Genomic DNA, 23,728 nt, shown 5'->3' with positions numbered 1-23,728 from the left:
GATTCAACGCCATTAGTTCAATCTTGTGAATCTGTAAAATTTTAGACTTAAAGAAGCTAGCAATTTAAAAATAGATGCCAGAAGCTGTGAACATTTTCACAGGAGGTGACCCTCTATTTTTGCCTCTACCTGCCTTTGAGAGCTCTATTCTTTGTCCCAAAACCTAAAAAAAATTGCCCCAAAACGCAGAGGAACTGTATTCTGATACCATTCCACAGCTTTGTGTTGCAATACATAGAAAGTAAAGAGCAGAACACAACAGGCATTTTCATAGATTAAGAGGGACCCTGGAGCATGAAGAAGTTCTTCAAGACAGTCCTCTGTAGAAAATGAGTGTTTTCTACTGTTTGGAGAAGTTAACTACAAAGTTTTGAAGGTATTACTCAATGGCCCAAATGGAACTAGTAGCTTTTTAATATTCTATTAGCAAAACATCTATTTCTAAGAGCCCTCCAAAACCTTGTCTCTTGTAGTCCTGATGCCACAATCCAAATTAGTTTGATTACTTTAACTGTATAATTTTTCTTGCCCTACCATGACTCCTCTCACTTAAGCACTTAAGAACATGGTTACAGCTGTTGCTCATTAAATCTTCCAAAACTCAACAAATACTGAATTAATAATGCTGAATAATGACCACTGTTCAGCCAGTGATTCCAAAATTTCCAGCCTTCACAGAGCCCAACATCTCTCTTCCTATTTTTTCAATTTTTTATTTATTCATGTACTCAGAAAACTAAAGATCATTCACGCAAGGGAACAAATCTCTCTCAAACATTTACTTTACAACCCAATGACATTCACATATTCCTTAAGAAGAAAAGCTCTACCTAGGTATCAGCATAAGATATGCCATGTAACAGACGAAGGGACCAAGGTCTGTTCTGTGCCATGCAGAATTTCCCACGTGGTACACTCCTCAGCAGTTACCCTCTGCCCATCAACTAACTGGTATCACGGTATTTGATGCCAGATGCTTCAAAGACAGACACCACAAAACCACCATGTAAATAGTTACGGGTTATTCTGCCAGCAAGGAAACTGCTCTGGAACTCCAGGAAAACAGAGCTGGTCTTATGTTCCTTAGGCAAGGAACTTTATTTACTGCAACTGCAGATGCCCTGTGTACTCTGTGTGCACTTGCAGTTCCTTTCATTTGTGTATTATTTAAGCTTCATTTATTCAGCAGTTTAGCAGGCTCTCGGCAACCATGTCATTAAGTAACCACGAGGTAACACTGTATACTTACCAGGACTCAAGTTGTAAACTGTTATCTTTCTCTGGAATGAACTCCCCTCTCTTTCCAGTATCACAGGTGAGCACCATGCCCCTTTGTATTTGTGTCCTTTTCAGACATCCTTATCTATTAATTTTTTTCTGCACACAGAACTGTCAGAACTGTCACCATGACTCTGAGCTATTACGTCACTTCTCTGCAGCCCTGCCTGTAATAGTACTCAGCATTTTGAAACACTGGGTAACACTTTTACTCCACATCTAGAGTCAACTAGAAAATAAACTATAAGGGGACTGTACAGGGGTAAAAGGTTTAGCCATCTAGTCAGATTTTTTTCTGTATTTAAGCTTTCAGCACCCTGTGGAAGAGCCACATGCTAAAAATCATGCGGCTTTGTTTTTTGAGAAAAACAAAGTCTGAAAGTACTTTAAAACAAAACTTGACGTATAAGTTTGTGTAGTGGTTCCAGACTGGGTGGCTGGGAGCATGGTGGAAATGCCACCCCTCACCCCATTCACAAAATACAAGGGGTTTGAGTCAAATTTGCATAGTTTATTAGGTGGTACGTGCCCAGGTCTGCTATATACAGACACATCTGTACACCCCCCTGTCATTACTCTTGGAAGAGTATTCCCCACATAAAAACAGAGTCAGGTCCTAAGGATTTGGCCCAAAACAAGTGTAAAGAAAATATTAAACCAGTAAGCATGCCTCTGCCTATGTCTGATGCTGCTACATTTTCTAGTCAAAGTGAACAGATCTGTAGCTTGCAGGGTTGAGGACATCTCCTGGTGATTCCTGGTTTGGTTTCTGCTACAGGATATTGTGCAATATATGTTATCTGTAGTATTTATGTCAGCTGCTTTCAGGTCCCATGTAAACACCAGAATCATTCTGAAACATATGGGACAGTCACACTTCACCCATACTAACAGGACTCTAGAAGGGGAAATAATACATTGAAAATCACAAATGATCATTATTTCGATTTTGCATTTCTACTACAAATATGAAATTTCAGGCAGAAGAGATTCTTTTTACAGCAAAACCACTATCTGATAATGAACATCCTCAGGCACTCCCAGAGGAAGAGAGGAGCTTAGCTTTTAGACACAAGGGAAAGAGAAAAATGACAATTCTTACATTTTATGTGATATTTTTATTAGTATAATTTTTTTAATGAAAAAACAGAGCACTTACAAAGCACTTTACACTTCCAAGTGCCTTATAAAGGTTTTTTTAAAATGTAGCCACTCATGAAAGTCTGTCTTCATAGTAGCACTGCGTAACAAATATGATGTCCATTCTGCAGGTATGAAAACCAGAACAGCAGCAGCCTTCCCAAAACTGCAGAGTGTGAAGAGCAAGGCTATGACTTACATCATTAAGAACACCTTACTTTATTTATTTAGTTACTAATTCACTGCATCTCTTTGGTGAACACAGGTAATTTGACTTTTGTGTTTCAGTATTGTCAAAATATGCAAATAAAATATCTTTCCAGGAAGAGATTAGTTTCGTATCAGTTGAGCAAGTCTGGCAAAACAATTTCTATGAGCAGAACAGGAACATATTGTGCTGCCTGGGACACGTCTTGCAATTCAGGTTTTTTATTTCTTGGTCTCAGTTTGACTTAGGCAAAGCACAGGGACATGGTTTCTTCATGTGAAAACTTGGAACAAAACAATTCCTTCAGTTCGCAAACACAGTGCCTACCTCCACTTTAGGAGACAGAACTTCATTACACTTTGGCAGCTCTTGAACTAGTTATTTACAAGCTCTAGTTCTGATAATTTATATGTGAGTCCTTCTCCCACATCACAACGCACAACTAACTTCTCATTTTACTGCACCAACGAGCTTGGGTCCTGTTTGCCATCCTGGTACAGTATTAGTTCAGCAACCCTACCTCTTTCCTTCTCCTGCTACTCTCCCATGTGCCCCTCCAGGTATACAGCTGACTCTGTCTGACACCATTTTAATACAAATTCTAGAAAAATAGCCTTTGTGACCAAACTCAAAAATTCAATTCTCTGTAATTTAAGAAGGCAAATCCATTACACTGGGTCTGTCACTGCATGCACAGGAAAGAAACAAAGAGGGTGAACCCAAGAAAATTCTCTTCCTTATTTTCTCTTTTTGGACTTCTGCAGACACTTTGCCACACAGTGGGCCATACTAAGTGTTCTGTGACATACGAATGAATTAACGCTCTGGGACAAGATTAGTTATATACATTGCCAAAGGCACTGCTGATGCAAAATGATAAATTTTAAGTCCTGTAAAAACAGAAAAAGTAAAATATTTGGAAATGTAAAAGGTCTCTTCCTGTGCACCTGAATACAGGAATTAGACCAAATCCCAACTGTTTTTATATGACTGTTTTTATTAAAAGTTTTATTAACCTTCCTGAAATTTGTTTACTGCATAATGTGGTACTTATATAAATATTTAAGTGTATGTTAAGTGCATATTTATGTACACTTAACATATATATTACAGACATATCTGTAGTGGAAGATGCCATGAAGTCTTCTTCTCTCCTTCAGATACAGCAAATATATGGGACTACTGAATTTCCAGTGCTGTGGGGAGAGGCTGAGATTTTGTCTCTTAGAGCAGCCTTCACTCACAAAAGTATTGAGAAAAGGTGATGTAGCAGATCCCTACTTCAGCAGCCAACTGTATGGAGGGTACCAGCAGACCTGCACACATACTCTATCTGGGGTGCTGCAGGCTTGGGTTTTAGTCTGGCCTCTCCAAATAAAACAACCTTCCTTCATTGTGGTCCATAACTGCAAGGAAGACCTCCCTTTCCATCTGCCTACAATACTGGTACTGTCACTCCTCCTGGGTGCTCCAGGCATTGCTCCACCATGTTCAAAGAGAAATATTCATGCTTCCCAGTATCAAACTTAAACATTCCACTACCTGTAAAAAACAAAACACCAAAAGAAACCCGCTAAATAAATCAAGAAAAAAAAACAAACACCAAAAAACCCACCAAAAAGGCTCCAAGGGATAACCTTTGTCTCACACAGTTTTGCACAACTAATTATTTGTGGTTAGCACTGTGCTACAAGTCAGGTTCGAGAGGATGGAACACTGGTGTGCTGGGCTATCTACAGAAACAGATCATTGAGAAACCTACCTTCCATTTAAGTGACTTGCAAATGGAATTAAACTTTGCAAGTGAAGAAACACCAATTTTGTCACAACAAAAAGAAGAATAAATATATATAATACTAGAGAAAAATATTAACTGACAAAAATATGTATAAAAAGGGAAAAGCTCATTAGATTAAATGTGACCAAAATACCACTATTTTATATCTTACGTGGAGAAACCACTGAAGTGCAGAAAATACCTCCTCCTACCCAAGTGTCATCTGAGCTTTTTACCTTCCCATGAAACAAGAAGTTTTTGTAAAATTTGCGCAGGTTTCTAAACACTTATTTACAAAAAGGTGAAGATTGAAAACACTAACTTTCAGGATCTACCTCTTGTTTCCTTTGACGCATGAAAAAAGGAAAACCTGAATAAAACACCAAAATAAAGGCCTATGTGAAGCTTACTTGCAGTTTTGAGCATATTCCACTCTCAGACTGTATTTCCAATGGAAGGTTAGCATGAAAAAAGACAGGATGGGCACAAAGAACTTCAGACACAATTACTCAAAGACAAAGGGCATCATCAGTAATGGGCATGTCAATAGCAAGTTGCTACCCTGTTCCTCTGTCAGGGACTGAGTGGGCTGCAAGAGTTAAAGTACTTGCAAACCCAGTACCGTGACTTTATTCCTCCAGGTCTGGTGCAACATCTGGGAAAGCACTTTGGAAGTAACGGGAGCAAAAGAGGTCTTTCTCGCCTTCATGCCACTTCAGGGCTACACATGGTAGACCACAATCATGCCTGAGACCTCAGATGAACTGCAGTTCTTTGGAGGTAGAACATTAAGTATTAAATGGCTGGCTTAGAGAAAATTTTATTCTGCATAATGAAATTATCATTATTCCCTTGTGCCACACACAGACAAAACACATATGCACCCCATATTTACAAAGTCAAGGGGCACTGTTGCAAATATTTTTCATAATCTAGAGACTGAAAGTAATCACAGATGCAATTAGACTTGCTTTCCCATCAAAGTGTCTTGGAATAACCATACGGGCACTCTTCCATATCGGCACAGCATCAGACCTACAATGCAGAGGAATGACTCCCCGTGTGTAAGGTGAATTCAGAGCTTGCAAAATGTGCCAGAAATGAAATCATTTATCTTTCCACAGAGCAGCTATTGGAAGAGAACTGGATGTACAAGCTTCTTCTGGTATGGACGCCTGCTTGTAACAAGCTGGACTCAGATAACTACCTCACTGCATCCGGAGATTCCCCTTCTACATCACCTTAGAAGGCTGCAGTGGCATTGGTAAACCTGCTTTTACACCCTGGTACATACTGCACCAACAGTCATCTGCTTTTAAATACATTTCTGTCCTGAAATGCGAACCTCATCACATCAATGGGAACAGGTTGAGGCTTCATGTATTAAATAATCTGTTTATCTTCCAAAGAGAAACTTCATAAAGAATGAGTACAAAAGCTAGAAAGGAAAACTTCTGTGAAATATACTCGTTTTCACATTGGAAAGCTCTACTGTTTGTTGAAACTGGCAGTAAATTTTAAACACTAAAAGAAAGTATTTCTTAAAAAATAAAAGCATCACCCAATACAAACAGAACCTCCTATTTTACTTAGGGCAAATTAATTTTTAAATTGGCTTTGTTTATTTAAATTTCCAGTTTCTGGAACAGCATATGAACCTGCTGTTGGAGGTTTTTTCACCTGACAGATTTATGTGAAGGAAAGAGAGCTCAGGAATAAGGAGCACATAAGACATGAGAAAGAAAAACTGGGCTTTTGAAGAGTGAGTCTGGACAACAGGTGACAAAGAGGTGTTGATTTTAAAGTAGACCAAAAATCTACACAGTTCAAGTAAAATCCAGAAGGATTATTTTAAAAATGCTGCTTCTTCCCAATATTTGTCTAAAGAAGGGACTACAAACATGTAAATATCTCTCTGGAGCTTATAGTTAGCAAAAGGTACTAAACTGACCTTAAGAAAACAACAGGTAATGAATGAAGTTTAAAAGCATACAGAACAAAAATAACTTTTTTGGTGCCTCTGACTTCTTAAATCCATTCTGAAAGTGCTCAAAGGAAAATGTGAACAAAGACTAATGACAGGGGCCCTTTCGTATTAAAATAATATATGGAGCAACAGTGAGTGAGAGGAATGCAATGTTTGAAAAAGCACAGACTAAATAAAACACCCATGTACTCACTAGCCCTCTTTCTTCTAGGGTGGTGTCTCAACCCAGCTATAAAGGAACATCTTGAGGAGGGAATGCTGTCATTTTCTCAGGTACAAATCTGTACTTCTGACATGTTTACTGTCTCCATGTAACACTGCTGAAGACCCCATGACACTGACAAATAGGCTTCATTACATCTGTGGCAAAGGTATTTGCTCTCATCTCTCAGGAATGATATAGGCGTTGATCAAGGAACAAAAGCACCAAACGCTAAAAAATTCACTTGGCCTGGGGGCTATATTCAGCCTGCCTCTGTAAGACCCTGAAAAAGCAGCCCCATCTTCTGCAGCAGCAGCACTGACAAGGGTGTGATTCAGAGCCAATGTGGGCTCATGCATGAGGAGCAGCAGTTGAAGTTCCCACAGAAGGTGCTCTAGTTACAGACCTTGCCCTCCTCCACTCCTCCGAGGCAGAAGCAAAGCCATTTCTCTGGATATACAATGCCCTACACTCATGGACTGTTCCCATTTCATGCCAAATGGAAAGTCCCAGGCTGCTACTGCCACTGACCCCAGAAAGCCACTCTGTCACATTCTTCCAGAAATTCATAACTAATGACTAAAATAAGGTTGCACAGAAATACAGAATGCTGATTACTACTATAGTAAAAGAAAATCCTATAAAGGTGAGAGACAGTCATAATCTCTTGTGTATCAGACATGGTAAAATTATGTTCTATATAACCTCAAAGCAGGCATCTTCTTTGTTTGTTGACTTCTTCAGGGTGATTCACACAATGTTTCAAACTCTTTGGGCTTCTCCTTATAACAGGTAAGAAGATAGCCACGATGACCTAGAACTGGATTTAACCTCAAGCATTCTCAGATGTTTAGATGTTCACACAGTGGAAGGAACAAGTATTACTGAGTCTGTAATGCTCAGCTGTCCTACTGGAAGTGTCAATGGCAACTTAAGTACTGCCTAAAAAAGGTCTGAAATAGCCACTAGAGATCATAAAACAGTGCTGTTTCCTTCTCCATCTTCCAAGTAAAAGCAGCAAACTGAAGAAGTGGAGTCCCAGCAGGGCTGCAAGGGAGTAGACCTCATAGGAACAGCAGTTACACATACCCATTCCTGAGGCTGACACCACCACCTATGCCAAGTGCAACGCAGATGTAAGCAAACCAGGAATGCAACCCATGGCTGCTGGTTTTCTCATCTTTAAAGATTACTCCTTTGTGGAGTCACACATTAGTAATTTTATTCTAAGTTCACTGAAGCAGAAACTAACTCAACACAACTCCAGTGAGCCAATTTCTCACAGTTTCTCCTTGCAGGAAGAGTTGATAAACCTGAGCTGCGAGATTGCCTGCGAGCCCCAAAGGCTCTCCATCACACCCGATACCTCCTGATAGCTTTATTTGATGATATGGCAAAACAACAAGAAGAAGCTGATACTAGAATGAGAAATTTAATACCAGTGCTTGTGATTTATGAAATGCTCTAACTATTACAGGTTTCACTTGCAGTTTTTCTAGTCAGAGAGACGATACATAATTCAAGTTCGCCCCCCAGTGGACTCTCTGCCCATGCCAGTACACTAAGATTTGAGGACACTGGTGACAAGCATCGGGAAGCTAGACAAGGGCATACTTAAAAAGGCTAGGAGTTATTCCAACAGAATTAAATGCAACTCTAACCATTTATATTATTTTGTTTCCATTTTTAATTAAGGTGTAAAGAAGTATACCTTCCAACCAACGAAGTTGTTCAATCCTGTCAAAATACCACATTGTTTATCCTCCTGTATCCAAACTACTGTGAATGTTTTAGTGGCTATGCACAGAAAATCGTTTAGACTAGAAAAGATCTTGAAGATCACTGAGTAAATGAAAAAAACCCTAAAGTTCTCAAATACATCCTGCTTAGGTAAACAATTGTCAGCAAGAGCAGCCTGCCTAAAAAAAAAAAAACACCCTCCAGATTATTCAATGCTGAGTTTCTGTGATCTTTTCTCAGAAAGTTTCGTACTGAAACTTGCTCACCCTTGCATGCATAGCTGTCATACTTCATTTATACTTATCCAAAACTGCACTAATTACTGTGGGTCATACGTGAATAATTAACTTCTTTTGCCCGCAGCAAAAGTAAAGACCAAGATAAAAAATGTAAAATGAGATTAGTACATGGAGTACACTCATGGCCAATGCTACACCTAAGTCTGAATACATCAACTTCTCACCAAGACTTAGAAGTGTTCAGTAAAATGCATTTTATTTTAACATCATGATACAGATTTTCTCAGTGGATCCACTGGTTAAATTCAGCGCTCACCTTCTAGACTACACTTCTTCCATCATGCCTGATGATATGTCAATATAAAGCAGTTGTCAGCTGACCATTTATTGAAGGTTTTTGATTTGATGTTACTTTTTTTTTTTCTCTGAAGTAATAAACCAACTTCCAGCATAACTGCAAAATTGGCAGCTGTCTTTTGGCATGGAGATTCATTTTAGCCAGGAAACAGCCTGGTACGTATCCGGGTTTCCTCTGTACTCAGCAGTGGAAGAAAAGCACCTTTGCAAGCCAATCTCTGGGTATACCTAGAGAATGAATAACATGCCCCAGAGGTGCCAATCCCTCTCCTCTGACTACCCAGAGATCCCAGACAGATAGCATAGCCCTGACATCCAGCTGCCAGGGCACCAAGGCTGAGGAGATAGATCCTACAATTACAGCAGGTAGACAAACTCCCTTTGTGCTGCCTGGAGAGCTACAGATGCTAAAGCTGTAATTACCTACACCCTTTTCAAGCCTTCAGTGTCTACTTTTGAGCATCCTAAGTGCACAGCCTGGGATTCAGTAGTGTTGACTATCTAACGCTGATTTGGGTGCATTACCTGCAAGCTCTGATCTGTCCCATGAGATCACTGAAGAATTACAGACTCACGACAAATGTAATTCTCAGTGGTTTAAAATGTCATGGCAGAGAAGAGCCTTCTCTGTTTCTGGGCTAACTTGGGTGTGACATTTCTGAGGTTGTTCGCATCTAGTTTTGTAAGTCAGCTCCTTACACGATGATTGCTTATACTCTTGGGCTGGTTGCCAAGTCTTGTAGGCTAGAAAAGAGTGACTTCCCGATGGTATAAGCAGATAAATGGTATTTTTGGTTAAAACCAAACACTCTACTGCTTTTATGTCTCTGTTGGGCTCTCTGTCTTTGAATCTGCTACAGCTTTATAATGCTCAAAGGGCTATACAGGCAAGAAAAGGAAACAACATAGAAATCAGGGCACAGAGAAGGAAAGGGATGGAGTAGGGTTAGACTGGGATAAAAGAAGTAAAACAAGAATGACAGAGAACAAGGTGAAAGGGTAAGGGTATATAAATTATATTAGAAGGGTAGGGATGAAAAACCACACTGAAAATGGGAAAGAATAGCAAATAAGAAAAAAGAATTAGGACAAGAATTATAAATCATGAGAGAGTAGAAGGCACAAGCATTAATGGGAAGATATGGATAAACCAGGAAAACTGGCCCGGAGGGAAATGTAATGAAATTTCCAGATCACCACAACATTTCTGCTGTATAAGGAAGGGACTCTTACCTTACCGAAATTGGTTTAGTAGGGGGTACTAGGATGGAGCCTTGTTCAGAATTCCTCTCAACAAAAGTCCTACCAACCAAAAGACATATTGGAAAGAGTGATGGAGACATGGCCTCGATTGAAATGGAGAAGCCATCACTTAATTTTTTAAAATAGTATCTCATACTCCTTAGAGTACATCACACCACAAAAAGTGCCAGCAGTTTCTCAGCAAAGAACAACATTGTGCTACATGCTGGATAAACACCATCTTTTCTCCAAGAGTTACAAGAATGCTGAAGTCCATTAAGAGCAGAGAGATCAATAAATTTAAGCAAATCAGTAGCAGAGTAAGGAATAGCACTGAGATTCAGAGTGTTTTCTGTCCACTGCCTTTCCAGCCATCCAATCAAGCCCCTTTTAAACTGCTCTTCATGATTTCAAATTGCTGGTCCTGAGTTTATCCACAATAAAATTACAACTATTACATCATCACTGCTTCAGCTACCCTTTCATGCCTGTCATATAGACTACTACCAGTCCACAGAGTTAATAAGGACACCAGGTTTTCACTAAATGTTAAGTATTATCATCACTGAATGGGATCTAGCTTCTCTAAGCACCTCTCCAGCACCTCTGTTGTAGGGATCTAGTGCAACCTATTCTCATACAGTGACTGACTTCCCTCTCCAGCATGGGGTAGGTGCTCCTTAAAGCCTTCCAGAAAGACATACTGAGGACCTGTGTTGAACTGAAGGCTCTCAGGAGCACCTGGTATTAAAAGGCTACATCTAGAAAAGCAAGTAGTGGCTCGACAGGAGCAGATCTGTAGAGTGAAAAAACGCTGCTGAAGATTCATGACTGCATTATATGCTCTTCTGGAGGGTTGTCTTTGGACTAGTTCTGGATGATCTCAAGCAATGACCACCCATTGTTTGTTGAAGCACAGTAGGTGTTGTCCCTGAAGGCCACTTTTCTGTTTAGTTTCATTGGAGAGGAGTCTGGTTTGTGCTGACACCATTCTAGTACCACCAAGGAGGGATGACAGGGACACTCCTGATCTGCCCAAGAATGCCAGTGCTGATGCACTTGCAGAGATCTCTGTTATTTAGATAAAGGCCTTTGGCCCTTAGGGTAGGACAACAAGCTCAATATGTCCTATATTAGGCAGAAAGGAACCTGCTTGTCTTAACCATGGTGCACAGTGCCAGCTAAGTCTTACCCGTGTGTGTTCTCCGGTGAGCCTTCAGGTGGGAACTTTTTGTGTATACTTTGTTGCATCCCTCAAAGTCACACCGATGGATGCGTCGCTTCCTGGAGTCTGGAGACTCAGACCTTCTCTGACGCCTTGTGCTCTCAATACTGAACGGTGAAATTGAACTGAAAAACAGAACAGAAGCAAAGAAATGAAGCAGAAGCATAGTGTATATCCCGGGCCCCAAAAAATCAGCTGTAACATATGACTGCGACAAAAATGACACACACAATTAATCATTTCTCTTTTTATAATGCAGTTCACAGCACGTATTTGACACAATCGGTGCTTAAACTAGAGCATATTTTGCAGTATGAAATAACTGAAGTCTTGATTTAGAGGCAATTATTATTGCCCTAAAAAAGCACCATGATCTTTGAAACACTGCTCCAATAATGAAGTAGCCTGACTTTATCTGAGCTCTATTTCTATTTGACACATGTCCAAGTACAAGCTCACTGAACCCTGTTTTCTAAACAACTTTATATATAGCCTCCATAACTTCTCCTTGACAACTTTAAATAGATAAAAAGCCAGAAACCTTTTATGAAAAAGTGTTTCCAATACCCAGATCTGGACTATGGATCCTCTCACTAGGCCGAACACCTGTTGTTTGCTTGAATACAGACTGCTAATAGGTCCATATCACCCTGCAGCAGTGATTTTTCCATTTTCTTATTTAACAATTCTCAATCTATCACTTGCAAGCCAAAGAATTTTATTTTCCTTTCAAACCACTGATAAATAAAGCTTCCTAGCACAGGGCCAGAGAACAATCCCCAGAGAAACTCAAATGCTCATCAAAGATATTTCATTTACAGAAATGTCTTAAGGCCTATCAGTTATCCCAGTTTTAAGCAATTAAAAATATAATGTTGATGTTGCTTGAGATTCTAAATACAGTGCATACTGAGTCTAATACTTGAAAAAAAGCCTGCTACAGCAATGCATTTGGCTTGGTTAGATAAACTATGTCAAGCTGGTGGGACGAGATCCAAATTCTCACTGACTTCTAGTAATTATACCACCTAGCCATAAATCATTATTAACTGATCATCTTATCAACCTCACCATGATTATATCGCACAACAATCACGTTCACCCAGTTATACTAACCTGTTTAGCTGATTTAAGTACTGGAACAACACTGGTCTTCATCATATTTCTAGGGCTTCCCAGATTTATTGACATTCAAGTTAAATGAACTACAGATTCATTAGTTAGCTCTTTTGGACTCTTAAGATCAATTTGAATATAAAGAAGCATGAACCTTCAGTTAAGCTATCACACTAAGAAAGGAATTGGAAAGAAGAACTGATGCTGATGCATTCACTAAGAAGCTCCTGTGTTAAAGCTGATTTGTGACCTCTTGTTCAAACAGCCACTACTGTTACAGCTATAGCTGTTCCAGCATAAATTTAACTCCTAGAGATTTCCAGAATTTGCTGAGGACTATTTATTTTGGGTTAAAACTTTACATAAAGCATCTCACACAATTAACATGTGATTTCACAGATGTTCCAATTCTCTGCATGCATTAACCCTTGAATTAATGGTAGTAAAAATTACTCATTTTTCGTTTTGTTTAAATATTTTTACAGTACAAACCTAATTTAAAGCATTATTATAAAAGAAAAAGGTATTTTCTTTCCAACAATCCTCTTTCTCTCTTAACACTTCATATATATTCATATTCCACCCTCAGGAAAGAGATTTTTTCAGATTAATTATTTTTGCCTAGAATATGATGAGTGTAAATGAATGTGCAGACAATTTCTGAAATGCAGAAAGAAGGGGACAAAAGGCTGTAATATCAACATTAACTAGTGAAAAGTTGTCCGCAAGAGAGTAAGACACATTAGCACTTTTAACTATGTGACTGGAATACAAATATATTTAGCTCTCACAGAACGGGTTTAGGAATTGCGTTTAAGCATCTGCATCTTAGAGCAAATAAAAGTCTTGGGTCAGATGATTCACTGAGAATGGTCTCACTACTCCAGCTGTTTGGTTTTTTTTAAACATCCCATCAGCTGAAATAAAAGCGAATGTGTAAATCAACTGTTAAAGCTGAATACTGAACATACAAAATCCAGTGCTCAAGAGCAGAAGATCTTTATCTTTAAAAATAAGTATTTGTGCATCATTTTCACTGCATGGGATTTAGGAGCTGTCTTAAAAGCCTATTTTGTAACAGAGTGTTCAGATCCTGGATAGTACAGCTCATTTAAATGGGAGGAGGATCAAGCTTATAATGCTGCTGTAATTTCCAGCCTGGAGACAAAATGAACCTTGAGAAGAGTCAGCACCTCATAAAAGCTATTTGTCACATACAAGAAAGTGATCTCACTGCTGGGAACTGCTCTGTGCTTTCCCAGGTATTTATACAGGAGAGGGTGGCATAAAACAGTGCCGTGAATGGGGCACATGACCAATGCTGCTGCTTCTTAACTGGATTGCTCCCTTTCTAGAAAGTGAAGGACCCCACCTATTCCATAGGAGGGAGAGTATCAGAATAAGCCACAGAAGGTAATGTGCATTGTCACTAACTCCTGAGAGCTTCAGTCATCACTTGCTCAGCACTCCAAGGAGAAAAGCTGCTGTCAGCCAGAACCAGCAAATGTAAGCTCGTGCCTTCCCTCTACAGCAGTGCAGGCTAAATGATAAACTAACCACCAGAGGAGACTCACATGGCAAGTGAGAGTGTACATCCAAGGTTATTTTCCTCTGCCACTCTAACTCCTGTGGCACAAGGGGATCCCATAGCGCAGACATGCTCCCTGGTGGAAAAGCAGCCAGAATCTACCTGATAGCACCAGCTTTGTTTCAGTCTATCAAAAGTTGTGTAATTTTTTAAAAACTGAGATACCACAAAAAGCCCTAAAGAGAGCACTAAGTGCTTTTATGAGCTTCCTCAGGTTAGTCCCTCCCACAGTAACTTCCAGCTGATTCACTGATGTTCTTTCCCTTTGCCATGCAACAGTAAAGGGACATCTTCTTTTTCAAATATTTTCTACAAAACACTCTCTCTGACCACACAGAACTAAAAGAAGTCCTCAGAACCATGTTTTGTGCCTTTCAAAGGCCATGGAGGTTCTGCCAGGTGGCTCTGGCCAGCACAGGGTTCCAGAAACTACTGTTTGACAGCACCATGGCAGACAAGGACTTTGAGCATGGATGTGTCGGGGAACTCGTAGGTATTTATTCTTTTAACTGACTTCTTTTTCCTTTTTGTTTAAAATGTATTTCAAATTCTATAAAATAAAGAAAAAACACTATCTAAAAAATTACAACACTCTCCCCCTCTGCCCTTAAGCCAAAACCCAAGTAAACCATATTGTAGTGGCCTCTCTCAAATCTGTGTCCCTCACAGATTGCACAGAGGGAAGACCTGAAAACCTGCCATCAGCCAAGAGCTACTAGGGTGCTCAGAGGAAGAGTGTGTCAGTGTTCCTCCCAGAGGAACAGGAGTGTCAGTTCTCCTGTTCATGGTCAAGATCCCAGGTAGCCTTTAAGCCTCAAGGTGGGCTTTAACAATACGACTGGCTCCACACATAACAGCTCAGTGAAATTTAAGGATGTATCAAATTATTGCTGATACATCAAATTTGAAAGATAAATTAACAAACAAGAAAACTGAGTTCTGACCTGTCAGCTTGACATTTATTTATTTGAAGTTCATTATTTCTAAAACCAGTGTAATTTCTATGTTAGTGTAGAAATTGGTACACTTAACAGGAATCTTGGGAGACTGCTGGCTGCCTTGACGAGCAGCCGCAACACCTGTAGTCAATTAAAGTAAAACCAACATGAGCTTTTAGGATGATTTCTAAAAATTCAGTTGTGTTATTTCCAGCTAGAAGTGAAAACATACATCTTTTCAACTCACACATGGCCGAGTGCTTGTCTCTCTGATGCAAAAAAGTCTGCAAAGTGTAACACCAACAAGGGCTTCACCAGCAGATGGCCATAAAGTTCTGCTGAATGTGATCTGCACTGCATGAGACAAGGATTTCAACACCCTTCTAATGCAGAATTATTTCTCCATTCTACAAATGCTGCCCGTGTCTTCCTAGGTGTTTTGCCTCTGTTCCACACAGACTGTGAATGGTCCTTGGCATATGCAGTAATACTTAAAAACCACATGTAATGGGTCTTTTTATTCCGATCCCGTGTTTTCTGAGCAATATGCAGAGCAGAGCTGCCCCAGAGAACTTTCTGGGGAGCATGGTGTGTTTATTAAAGACTTGAACTGTGTTCAGTCTCGTGACAAACCACCAACACACCATGCACAAGTCACTGCATGCCGGCAGCTCCCAACAAACAGTCTCCTCAAGTGCGCTCGCTCTGTGGCCAGTATGCAGGGTTACCTTAGGCCACCAAAATACAAACTTCCGGGTGCTGCTGGCATCCCAGTGAGCCAGTCAAAGGCTGGCTGACACAGCCGGTGTCAGCTGGTGACGTGCAGCAAGCTACACTTTGCTCTTTGCTGTACAGACCCAAACAACCCCCCAATGTTGCATCTTCAACCTTGTGACTGCCACCTTTACTCTTCCTTGACCCCTCCACTATGAGCTCAGACTCTAGCTATGCATCCTTCCTGTCTTCAAAGACCTCCAGGAAAACACAGGACCAACAAGTAAAGACCAGTTTGTGTTCAGTATCCTTCCCACCCTACCACACATCTCTCCTTTACAGGATTCAGACTACATTACCTTCTTCCCTAGCTGGCCCCATAGTTAATCAAGAGACTTGTGGCTGCACCTTAACAACAGTCTGTAGCTGCTAAAAACAGATGCCATCTTCCCTTTGGGGTGACACCCAGGCATGTTCTCTCCACTCTGGTTACCATGAGAGGAAAACCAGACTGGGCTCAGGCCTGTGCAGAATCTGCTCAGCCCGGATGAGGGGCTCAGCAGGCCAGACTGTGTCCCACAAGGTGGACATAACATGAGTTGTGATCCTTTTGTGTTCCTCAGCCTCTGGGCTGCGAAGCAGGTGATTTGGTTAAGATGGCATATCAGGACAGTTCCACTCCAGCTGCTTTCCATGGTGTTGGCACAGGCATTTGTCTGAACTTGCAGCAACCAGGTGCACGGACCCACAATGACAAAAAGTCAATTCTGCCAAAAAAACCTGAGAAGCTCTTAGTGGTTTAACTCCCTAAGTAGTATCAAGTACCTGCACTGACACACGGGAGAGGATGGAAACCTGTGGCCAAGAGTCAGGGGATTATCATCACCCCTTTCAGTGGCAACCAGCTGTGATTACCAAAGCTTCCATGGAAATTTAGAACATGCACAAAAAAATCAAGAACATGGACACAAGCAATCAACACCAGGAACAACTGGAAAATCCACCTTTTGCTGCACAGAGAAGCTACTTCCTGTGATACTTGACTATATAATATACAGAAAAATAAACACATAAACAGTCTGAAAACAAAAACTGGGAGATATAACCATACTAAATGCTTAGGAGCTGACAATGTGTTATGGCAATACAGGAGAGAACCAAGAAGCAAACACTCATAACCCACCCTCAGAATATATTTACAGGTTTTATTTGGTTTTAAAGGGAAAAAAAAGTTAATATACAGTATTCAAATATACAAATAGTGTATAAATTTAGCAATGTGAATCTTTATGAGACATGCAAAGCTTCTGGGTCAACCTCTAAGTAGTAACTAAAAGTGCAGGCAAATTAAATAAAAGTGGAAAACCAGAATGTAACATGCCTGCATAATGAGCGGCTGAAGAAAATCTTTGGATTTTTAGCATTTGCTTGGCATTCAAAGGGAACCTGGGCTGCAGAAAGAAGCATTATGGGTTTTGCCTGCTTAACATTTATAGAAACTAGAGCTGTTAAGTGACTAACTATAGGCATAAGTAAAGCTTTATGCATTATTTTTGAAAATCTTGGCCTTTGGATCCAGTGGTGGGATGGCACCCCCTGTACATTGAGCAGCATGTGCACACACATCTCTGGCAGCTGCTGATGCTCCCTTGGGTGAAGCTGCGTGGGTCCCAGAGCAGCTCCCCACCAAGAACAATCAGAAGTGGAGATGACCACAGTCCCAACACCTTTGTTTGGCTCCTCTATTTCTGAATAGAGTGAACACATCCACAGCAGCACACCACTCACTCAGAGAGTTAATTTCACTTAAGACAAGTATCCTCTATCAGTGAAGATCTTAAGTTTCAGACACTAACAGACATGAATGATATGGATATTCTGTGCCTTTTTGAAAAGGGGCATTGAATCACATTTGCCAGACTCCAGCTCTCAATTACTTTCTTTTGTAGCAGTTTTTCACATAATGTAATTTAATTTTCTGATAGGTCATATAATGTCACCTTCTCATTCAGGATATTGGTGAAAGTATCCTTGTAAACACTATACATTTCTTTCATGAAGAAATACGACACGGATTATTTTTCATCACAGTTTACAAAACTCCTTCTAGAAGTGAGATGCCAATATCCTACTATATAAAAAAAAATAGTTTTTTCCTATAAAATGCTTAAATATCAGTGTAATCTCCTGATAAGCATCTTCACTCAAATATTTACTTACTGCTTTTATTTTTAAATACAAAGTTTCTACTGTCTCCTGTCCAGAAACAGATGCACACGCATATGTACATATGTACATTTTTCGCCCTCTTTTATTCTTAGATTCTAATTAATGTTTCATGAAAGGCAATCAGCTGCCTTAGGAATTCTAGACATTAAAACATACCAAGCAGTATTTAAGGTGACCATAAAAGGAAAATATGTGCTACTCTTTTATAAGCAGTAGTTACTTCAATCACTGTACTTGAAGGTGATGTTATAGTAGAAATTATACTTTTTGTCAAGAAAAAAGGAGGCATTTGGCAGCATACACAAACAGCACACACATTAAATGGGAAAATTACATAGATAAACAAGACAGAGATGAAAGATAATTTGAATACATTTGGTTCAGAAAGTGCTTGAGCTGAAGATGGAGCAAAATTGTACTTGGAGCAGATGGAGAGATAGGAGTAAGAGCACAGTAAGTTTGTCCTGTTATGCTCTGTCCTAGGTGTTCACTGCTGAGTGCTGCCAGAGGCAGCAGCATCCTGGTAAAGAAGATCCTCTGCTCCAGCTCCATATGGCCATTCCCATGCTCCCAACTGCCCTGGGCGGTTGGCAAACAAAACACCCTGCACATCTTTGACCATGACTTCATCTGCAGCATTTACTGTTGAGACCAGATAAAGGTACTCAAACTGTTGAGTTGCCTTGCAAAACCTGAGTGTGTCACAACATCGCTCTGGCTCGGGTGGAACTGGAAGCACAACTATACATGTAATACACTTCTGGCAGAGGGAAAGAACTTTAGGGTCTACTAGGAAAAGCACTAATGTCAACCATGACACAACTTACCAAAATTATTAATCATCTCTATTATCAGCTGTGAGACATGGGATAAGACATTTGCTTTATCTTCCTGATCTGCACTCGTGCTATGGGATCCAGAAGCAGTTTCCAGCTCCTAGAGCTGTGCTGTCCTGAGGTGTATCCCAGCTTCACACTGGGCCGAGACCAAAATACACACCAGATTTTCTCTTTCACACTGTTCTTCTGTGCTGGGCTTCTAAAGAAAGGAAGCTGAGCCAGAAAGTATCTACAATATGCTCCAGCATGTTCCCCAGATGACTGAAAGAGTACTTCTGACAGAGAAAAACCATAAATAAAATCTATGATGAACTCTGAAATGCCACCAAAAAGAAAAATACACCAAAAACTTTCAGTCTATTTTACCCTTACTAACCAAGAAAATGTTACCCTAGAAAGCTGTTGTGCAAAAAAGTAAAGGAATTATGTGTTTGCTACCTTGCATGTAAGCCCTGCCTACATTATAAAAATGTTTATTTCTGGTTTTGAGAAGGTTCATGGCTGTATGACAACTTGCACCACTACATCCAGCAGTAACCAAACAAGGGCAATACCAATTCCCAGACCAGCCCTACTGAATTACTGAGATGATGCTTAACAAAGACGAATTTCACATTTCTCCTATCACATTAGGACATACAGAGTTTGTTTCTAGTTGCAAAAGCGTTGTTGTTGTTGTTTTTCCTACCTGCAAAAGTCCTGTCAACATTTGACAGGAAGGCTATGATGTTTTACACATAGACAAAACCCTTTCAGTAATTTAAAACATAAATCTGTTTCACTGCTCTCTGCATTTCCCTTGGTTTGGACAGACAAGATTCACATTGAGAGACTTGTCCTTAGATTTTGTCATAGATCTTAAGGTGACAAACAACCACAGATGTTTATGTATGTTTCAGAGGTTTTTTTTTCCTAACACATGTGCCATACAAAAGATGTACAACTGCAGCATCGACCCTTCCAGCCCAGCAGGATGGCTCAGCATTTATACATGCTGAAGCCCACATTAACATATCTTTTTGTAACATGCCATATTACTGTGAATAAAGAGTAATAGAAAAACTCATTTTGCGCAGAGGGGTTAGCTTCAGAGCTAGACCAGGTTGTTCATAGTCTTGTCCAGATTAAGTCTGAAAACGTTTGAAGATGGGAAAAAAAAAAAGCATTCCTCTGGGCAAGGTGTTCCAGTGTTTAGCCACACTCATGTTTGAAAGGGAGTTTCTAATGAATGCTTGCTTTTTCTAAGCAGTTCTTACAAAAAGTTTATATTAAAAAATACAGATATTTACACATTGCAATGAAAGATAACTGAGTGACCACGAGCTAACATTACCTGAATTTCTTTTTTTAAAAAAAAACCACATTAGCTTGCTTTGCTTTAGTCCAATGTTTTTCTGAATTGGAAGTGAAAATTCATGAAAACAAGGAAACTTCAAGCAGTGAGAAATACACATCTTCACAATGAACCTGCAGGTGGAATAAAGTGTACCAGCAGAGGTCTGTTCTTTGGAACTGAAGACAAAGCACTGTAAATCCTCCTGAAAGTAGGAATAATTCCTGAAATCCTGTATGCCAAACATGTTTGATGCATGCTAGTTCAGACCTGATCCTGGTCTAGCAGAGAAAGAGCCTCCCCTTCTTTCAGAGCTAGCAGAACAGCAGTGATCATTCACAGAATATCCGGCACCAGCCACTCTAACTCTCCTTCCAGACAGGCTGCATCAATGCCAAGTCTGTTCTTTCTTTTTTGTCTCCTTCTAAACAGAGCATAAAATTGGGTAACCGAGCACCTACAACTCACTTCTGAGAGCATAGGGCTGGCCCTGCTTTTTACCTCTCCTGTTTCTTTCTGATTCATATTTTTTCTTCATGGTTTTCTGGCAACACATATGCAAACAAATCTTGGTAATACTGGTATTCTCAGCAGAAAATCGGTTGAGTCGAAATTTTCAGCATGGAAATGAGTATGTACATATATTCATGTCTTTCATATTTGTTCTGGTTACTTGTAGAAAGAGCACAGATGCTCCACTTTCTAGTGCAGGAGTCCTGCATGTTGTACCTTGCTCTCCAAATTTCTCTTCTTCTCCGATCTCTGATTCTGATTTTTCATACACAGTAGTCAGTCCCAGCATCTGTACAATGATGACTCTTCACCTATGCATTCACCTCCTCTTGTTGGTCAGATTGACAAATGTGGAACTGATCACCGCAGTGGTGATTAAAAATTCCTCTTCTGTACCCTTAGCTGACAAAATTGTCACTAACATCTTGCCAAGTCAGTGATATTAAATGAGGACATTGCTTCCACTGGGACTGAAACTCGTATGAATGACCTTTACTTTCTTCCTATTCAGAAGGCTAATTATTGATAACTTAAATATTTGATTACCCTGGATACCTATATGTAATGCAATTATGGGTGGTCATCTGTCATACTCCGTGTCATCAAGCAGATTTTGTTAAGTACTAAATGGTTGACCCCACTGAAGCATACATTTTGGTGCTTATATACATATATAAAGACAACTTGCCACCCCCAACAGAATGTCATCTCAGAAAACCAATTTCTTATGCCCCACAGCCCCCTACAAGCTCCTGTGTGAGAGTATATATTGCTAAGAATTCATCTATTGCAGAAATAATGTAAGTACCATATTTACTTGATCTGACTAGGAAAAAAGGGACTAAATAATTTTAATTCATTTGAGGACAAAAAAAGTTACTGAGCACAAGATCATACTTCAGGAATTTGAGTTTCTTTCTGTAAGACTACTTTCTAATCAATAAATTTTGAGATTTATAGTTTTGCTTTTTTTTTTCCTTCCAGAGCACCCTCTCCTATTGAAAGGATTTTTTTTATAGAAGAACATGAGAAAAATATCCTATAAATCAAAACTGTTACTACACTTCACGGGACATACAGATTGTGCCACTAAGCATTTGCATTAACAATGAGGAATCCTGATGTATTTATGTTATATAAGAAGCCAGCTTTTCCATTCAATAAGCTAACTCGTAGCTGGCTTTACAGTCATGCATGTTAATTAGCAATTCTTCATTTAGATTACGAGATCCTTGCTATATCTTTTTGGCTGTTTTGTGTTTGCAAAGCAAGATAAGTACAGTGAGGCTCCAATACATGAACAGAGTATTAATACACTACTGCAGTACAAAGAAACCACACTACCTCCCATGCATCTGAGGTTTTCCACATCTATTTGTAAGATAGTCTCACCTGAAGCAATGTTATGGGCTTTACCACGTGCAACTTCTCATACTCCTTTCCCAAGGATTGACATTTCTTTTCTCTTTCTGTCTGTATTTTTCTCCCCCAGACTTGCTGCCAATCCCCCAGCTAGGAACTGTCTCTCTAGAGAATTACAGGGGAAGGTTTTGTCACTCAGTAAGATATTTACATAGGTAGAAATGTACGTAGTTGCAGTTTCACTGTATTTGCTTGTATTTGAAAGATTTCTAGTGGCTTGATCTGCACACTGGGATGCAAAGTGTCCTTGAAAGCTGTAGAAACCACTCTGGCACATAGCTTCTGAGAGAGAAGTTCATGACTACTATTAACGTGCTGGAAGAGTTACTTTGTCCTTTTTGCTGGCCTTGCACAGATCGGTTAGATCATGTGGGCAACCATTCATTTTCTTCTCTCCATTATTAAAATTTCAGCAAAGAAAATAATCTATCTGCACTCTTCGTAACTGTGAGTAGTAAAGTTTTTCCACATGTAGCTAACTGTACAACAGAGCCCTGATCTACTTTTCACTCACGCCAAAAAGACAAATTTCAACAATTCCTTGTTTATCATTACACCAGTTCAGAAGTCACAAAGGTATCTAGCTTGGATATCTTGTGAAGTCTGGCAAAGCTGTCATTATCTTCAGTGGAGTCAGACATACACCTTCACAACAGAAAGAGGAAACCAGGGTATTGCCATATTCATGAACTGGTCCTCTTAACATTTCTCACCAAAGCAGAACTGCGTTTACAATCTCTCAAGTGTTTGTGAGCAAGGCAGGGTTTGATTAATAGCAAGATTTCTTCTGTAAACAGACTGCACGTGGCCATAAGATATGTTTTGTACTAGGAAATCTAAGGAAATACATCTTTAACAGATATGCTTGTCATAGAAATTGTTTCAGTTGCACTCAACAGTATGAAGTCTATTCTTCCTGATAAATACCCAATAACACTTTTTCAAAAGCATTATTAGGCTGGTAGCCAAGCAACTCTCCTTCTCTACTTCACTGGGTCAAGGTGTTTGCATGGGCTTGCTCTCATGCTCCTTCCCTTGAACAACTAGGTGGTTCTCACTGTGGCTATTTCTCAGTCAGGAAAAACTATAGACATCTTTAGGATGACAATATTCTTCTTTAGAAAGGTGTAGTGGGTTTCTGTGGCTAGGTTTTGGCAGCAGGGGGGCTACAGGGGTGGCTTCTGTTAGAAGCTGCTGGAAACTTCCCCTGTCTGGTGGAGCCAATGCCAGCCAACTCCAGGACAGACTTCCTGCCGCTGGCCAAGGCCAAGCCAATTAGGAGTGATAGTAACGCCTCTGTGATAACATATTTAAGAACAGAAGGTATTGCACAGAAAGAATTCTAGGCAGGGAAGAGCAGAGTGAGAACATGTGAACAATGTGGACACCAAGGTCAGTGCAGAAGGAGGGGCAGGAGGTGCTTCAGTCACCAGAGCTGAGGCCCTGCAGCCCGTGGTGCAGACCATGGTGGGGCAGCTGTGCCCCTGCAGCCCATGGGGGACCATCGGGGTGCAGAGACCCCCCCTGCAGCCCATGGAGGAGCCCATACTGGAGCAGGTGGATGCATGAAGGAGGTTGTAACCCTGTGGGAAGCCAAAATGGAGCAGGGTCCTGCCAGGGACCTGTAGCCTGTGGAGAGAG

The 23,728-nt window shown here is 40.2% G+C and overlaps 1 protein-coding gene across 4 annotated transcripts in view; it reads right to left on the bottom strand.

Moving 5' to 3' along the window:
- KLF12 (Kruppel like factor 12) overlaps positions 1-23,728 on the bottom strand; it is a 183,740-nt gene that overhangs the window by 4,519 nt on the left and 155,493 nt on the right. For 2 of the 4 annotated variants that reach the window (XM_027882954.1, XM_027882955.1), the window contains one exon: positions 11,363-11,520. In XM_027882954.1, coding sequence (XP_027738755.1) covers positions 11,363-11,520 — 158 coding nt within the window. Of the gene's footprint in view, positions 1-4,149; positions 4,169-10,161; positions 10,231-11,362; positions 11,521-23,728 lie in introns of those variants that run through there. The other 2 variants (XM_027882957.1, XM_027882956.1) reach the window with 2 other exon arrangements.

This window comes from Empidonax traillii, unplaced genomic scaffold (assembly GCF_003031625.1).
Source record: "Empidonax traillii isolate 1590-97213 ecotype Southwest subspecies unplaced genomic scaffold, ASM303162v1 scaffold115:size2055165, whole genome shotgun sequence".
In the NCBI taxonomy this organism is placed as follows: domain Eukaryota; kingdom Metazoa; phylum Chordata; class Aves; order Passeriformes; family Tyrannidae; genus Empidonax; species Empidonax traillii.
Note: the sequence above shows the minus strand (reverse complement) of the source record. Positions and strands in the feature narration are given on the sequence as shown.